The following is a 5,084-nucleotide window of genomic DNA, read 5'->3' as shown; positions in this document are numbered from 1 at the left end:
AAGAAGAGCTCAAAACTCTTAAGTTGAACGTGATCGAAGTCTTCAAGATGACGAGACACAACAAGGACATCAAGTATCGGGATCAACTGTACCTGGTTCATCTCGAGAGAGGATCGACAACGCCGTCTGAGCTGAAAGCAGTTCGGGCAATTTTCAACATCATCGTGACTTGGGGACGTTATCGTCCAGTGCACCGTGACGTGACACAGTGTTCGAACTGTTTGCAGTTTGGACATGGTGGAAGGAACTGTTTCATCAAGAGTCGTTGTGCAACCTGCGGAGGTGAGCACAAAACTCAAGCATGCGAAACAATCAACGAGAACATCGAAGCGAAATGCTTCAATTGCGGCGGCGACCATTCGACCAAGAATCGAAGCTGCCCAAAACGAGCTGAGTTTGTAAAAATTCGGCAGCAAGCGACGACGAGGCACCAACCAAATCGTCGCAAAACACCACCAACTTTCACGGACGTGGATTTTCCTGCTTTGGCGTCACCTGGAGCGGGATCTGTTCGAGTGGTTCCAAATCTGCAGCCATTGCCGTTGTATCAGCGGCAAAAAGTTGCAGAGAATACAACACCTCCTGGTTTCAGTCAGCAACCGAGGGAATACCAACCAGCATCAACGGATGAAGGCACCCTGACTGAAAAGTCCGTCGGACGTCCGTCGTTTGTCGTCCGTGCAACCGTACGACGTCGCACGACAATGTCGTGCGACATTCGCACGAATGTCATACGTTTTTGCACCAAAATGTCGTATTTGTCGTGCGATCGATCATCGAAATTGTTCGACATTGTCGTACGACATTCGACCGACGTCGCACGGTTTTGTTATTTAGGTTGTCGTGCCTTTGTCGTGTGCTGTTTTTTCAGGTTTTTGGTTATGTTGCAGTTAAAAAATAGATGATTGTTTATTTTTAATTTATTTTTCATGTAATTTGCACATTTCCCCACAGTAAAAATCAATTATTTCATTATACTTGTTGTGTCGCGGATCTTCACGTACATCTTGGTGTCGTCTTCCGGTTGGTCTTCCAGTTCTCCTCGTCGCTCGGCATCTTGGCCGGAATTTTTGGCGTTGTCTTCCGGGTCCGGATTTTGTCAGCCATCTTTTCGAGCCGACGCCAGCGTGCGGGGCAGCATCTTGATCAAGAAGGACTATTGCTCCTCGACTAGCCGCAGATACGGCGGGGTGCGGCGCCACCGTTTATGTCCCATGGATTGATGGCCACCGGAGTACGGGACAGCGTCGGTTTACGAACTTCTGGAGCAGGTGTTTTTGCGGTCGTTACAGCTTCCGTTCAACAAGCTGCGTGGAACAACACGGAGACGCTGGGTTGTTAGCAGGATCAGATTGGAATATGTTTGGTTACCTGAAAAAAGATAACGTCATTCGGCTGAATAATCATATCCAAATCATATCTAGAGTTTTGTTGTTGAAACAAAGGGAATCTCATGACAGATATCATACTCAAAAAATCTGTGAAAATTCATAAAATAATTAATTGTGGAATATTCAAAAGTTTAACTTTCAATGTAAAATTTTGAAAACAAATTAATTAAAAAGTAGTTGATTAAACCTTATTTTATTCAGAAAATAAAGATTAAAGCAAATTTTAGACAACAAAATATTCTAACATTTTAAATTTCAAATTAAAAATCAACATTAACGCAAGTTTCATGGAGAAACCCCATCTGGACCTGTATAAATATTTTTGATTTTTTTAAATTAAAATGCATGTGTTTCTGAAGACTTGGGGTCTTCATGCTTTGAAGAAGCTAAGAACTTAAAAGACTTTAAATAATTTTAAAATGTTCGAATGTTTAAATTAATCATAAAAATTCAAAATATCTGAATAATTTAAAAATGAAATTTAATGTTTGATATTTTGAAATTTACAAATATCAAGAATTAAAGAATACACTCAAAACCCGATGGTTTGACACAAACTGTTGTCAAACGAAAGGGGTCACTTTTAGTTTGACACCCATTTTACAAACGAAAAAGTGACCAACCACCGGGGGCTGAGTGTAATGCAACATAAAAATTTAAGAGATTAAAAATTGTAGAACCTAAGAATCCAAAATAATTAAATTTATTTTTAGAATTTAGAGTTTTAGAACTTTAAAATTCTGAAACACTAAAATTCTTAATTTCTATAAATCTTTAATTCTAAAATTTTAAGATCACAAAATTCTAAAATTAAAAAAAAATATTCCTAAAATTCTAAAAAATCTAAAAATTCTAAAAAAATCTAAAAAATTCTAAAATATTAGAATTTTAGAATTTTAGAATTTTAGAATTTTAGAATTTTAGAATTTTAGAATTTTAGAATTTTAGAATTTTAGAATTTTAGAATTTTAGAATTTTAGAATTTTAGAATTTTAGAATTTTATAATTTTATAATTTTAGAATTTTAGAATTTTAGAATTTTAGAATTTTAGAATTTTAGAATTTTAAATTTTAGAATTTTAGAATTTTAGAATTTTAGAATTTTAGAATTTTAGAATTTTAGAATTTTAGAATTTTAGAATTTTAGAATTTTAGAATTTTAGAATTTTAGAATTTTAGAATTTTAGAATTTTAGAATTTTAGAATTTTAGAATTTTAGAATTTTAAATTTTAAATTTTAAATTTTAGAATTTTAGAATTTTAGAATTTTAGAATTTTAAATTTTAAAATTTTAGATTTTAAATTTTAGAATTATTTTAGAATTATTTTAGAATTTTATTCTAAGTGTTTGAAATAAAAAAGATATTTCTTTTACCTTTTTGTAATCTGCATTTTTCAATTTGTTATAATTTTATTATAAATATTTTTTCATTTAAAAAATATTTTTGTAAACCTTAAAAATAATTAATTTTTTTGTAATCGCTTTGTTTTCAACCTTTTTATTTAAATTAATTTTATTTTTCGGTAAAAAATATAAAAAAACTGTAAAATATTAGAGAATTCAGGATGTTGGTAGTTTTTAAATATTGCAACTCATCATCAAGATGTTCCTGGCGGAGCACTTACACCATTCAAAAATCCGTTTTTCAATGTTAACTACTTTTTAGGTAATAAAAACAGTATAAAAGTTCTGGGCCTTAAAGGGTTAAATCAGAGATATTAAAAATTTCCTTAAGGAGTTAATTTTTGATTAGTCAAATGTTAGAGTTTTTATTATACAATTCTGAAGTCCAATAATCATAACACCCAATATTAGCCCTCATACTTCCGGTCTTCCAAGCTCACTCCCGATACTTTAAAATGCGCCTCTTCCATCATTTCAATGACTTGAAGCAACAGTTCTATTGATTAAAAATCCGGTGGATCAGAAACACCGCCACGAGATGATTATTTTGTACCTTTTTCTCTTACCTTGGGTAGAAATTTTGACATTCGGTGATTCATCCTCCTCCTCCTTTGGAATGAACCATATCCTCCATAAGCTCGGTTCCTCCCGGTCCTGTCTTCCGCCACGAAGACCTGGCCCGCCGGATTCATGCGTCGCGTCCTTCTCCTCCACCGCCACGAAGACAGAATTCTGAATATCTGGAACATAAGAAACTATAATTTGGCCACTTGCCCACTCCGGCCGGAACTTTCCGACAGAAAAAGCACAACTTACCGGTCAAAATCCTTCCGAAGCCCAACATCAACAATAACTGGTTCGATTCGGTTGCATTCAAGTCCAAACAAGACAAACTGAAGAGAACTGTCAAACTGTTTGCGTCGACGAAAATCGTGACGTCGAATTGAAGGGAAATCGATGGAAAAAACATTGTCGGGCATGTCGAGTGTTTGTCGTACGTTTGTCGTCCTTTCGACCAATCGATATCGAAACGGTAAAACCAAAACCGCGCGACAGCTTGTACGACGTGCGACATTTTTCAAACAGGGCAGCAGTGACCTGTTTTCACCACGAGAACTTCTGAACATTTTCATCGAGATGACAACAACACTGCGTGGTTGCAAAACTCGTGCGGAACAAGTAAGAACGCTTGGAGGATTTATCTTAAAAAAACAGTTCGTAGTTTACTCGTTCTAATGATATTGAATATTTCAATGAATTTACTTTTTAGTTTTAAGTTAGGATTAGTTGTTAAAGTGATTTTTTCTTTTTACCCAAATGTATTCGATTCAATGCAAAAATGTAAAACAATTTGAAGTAAATAAATGAATGTGAACAGTTAATAAGAAAACGAAAAATATAACAAAGATGAAGAGCATGTAGCCATACCACTTAGAATGTAAATGAAATGTAATTATTATAAGAAAGTTCAATAAAGACATATTCAATTTCAAAAAAACTTCGTCGAAGAAGAAAAATCCAGGAAGGTGCTGTGTCCTATCCCTCGCCTAGACCAGACCAAAATCCATGATTAAACTGACAGACCAAATCTGTCAGACCAAGACTGTCAGACCAAAGAGCAAAAAGTAAACAATCTTGGTCTTCGACGTAGGTGCACACAAATCAAGAAAATAAAATTCGAAAAAATTTTATTTTCCCATTCAATGACTGGGTTTGGACTGCAAAATTGAATGTACGTCAGAAAATGATTAAACAGTGCGGCGTCCTGTACACCGACAATTAAATAAGCAGTTAAAAGCCTTATTCTTCCATTTTAATTTTTGATTGCGTATTCGGTTTACACCTGAAAAATCTTGAAATTATTTATACGGATTTGTGATTCCTCTCTTTCCATCATTCCCTTGGAAAAATCAGCATTCCATTATTTGAAACATATGTTTAGGTCTAAATCTCCTTTTTTTCAACTGACTGAATGCATCCAGTCCTGATCGCTAAACCTGAATTTTTCAGTCATAATTTAAACAGTAAGCTTGATTTAATTTATTTTTCGGATCTAATTGGAAATTATTAAATGGATTAATTGCAATTTAAATTAAATTGTAAACGTGACATTGATATGTTATCTTCGGTCGAAGAAATGATAATCCGCATGCACGGGCAACTTTCGAATCTGGCGTCCGCCATCTGGCCATTATTCCAGATTTACTGGTCCAGCATAGCTTGCGTTTGATTCCGTTCCGATAGAAGACTTGTTGTAGTCCTGTCCAACGGTGGTCATCTCCTGCTTC

General features: G+C 34.7%; 1 protein-coding gene across 1 annotated transcript; it reads right to left on the bottom strand.

The window, feature by feature from the left end:
• Positions 1 to 961: 961 nt before the first annotated feature.
• Positions 962 to 3,762, bottom strand: LOC119765087. The gene is made up of 3 exons (XM_038248220.1): positions 3,613 to 3,762; positions 3,363 to 3,536; positions 962 to 1,371 (listed from the first exon to the last, which is right to left on the bottom strand). The coding sequence occupies exons 1-3, from the start codon at positions 3,638 to 3,640 to the stop codon at positions 1,253 to 1,255; spliced, it is 321 nt and encodes a 106-aa protein (XP_038104148.1). The 5' UTR covers positions 3,641 to 3,762; the 3' UTR covers positions 962 to 1,252.
• Positions 3,763 to 5,084: the final 1,322 nt, after the last annotated feature.

This window comes from Culex quinquefasciatus, chromosome 1 (assembly GCF_015732765.1).
Source record: "Culex quinquefasciatus strain JHB chromosome 1, VPISU_Cqui_1.0_pri_paternal, whole genome shotgun sequence".
Classification (NCBI taxonomy): domain Eukaryota; kingdom Metazoa; phylum Arthropoda; class Insecta; order Diptera; family Culicidae; genus Culex; species Culex quinquefasciatus.
Note: the sequence above shows the minus strand (reverse complement) of the source record. Positions and strands in the feature narration are given on the sequence as shown.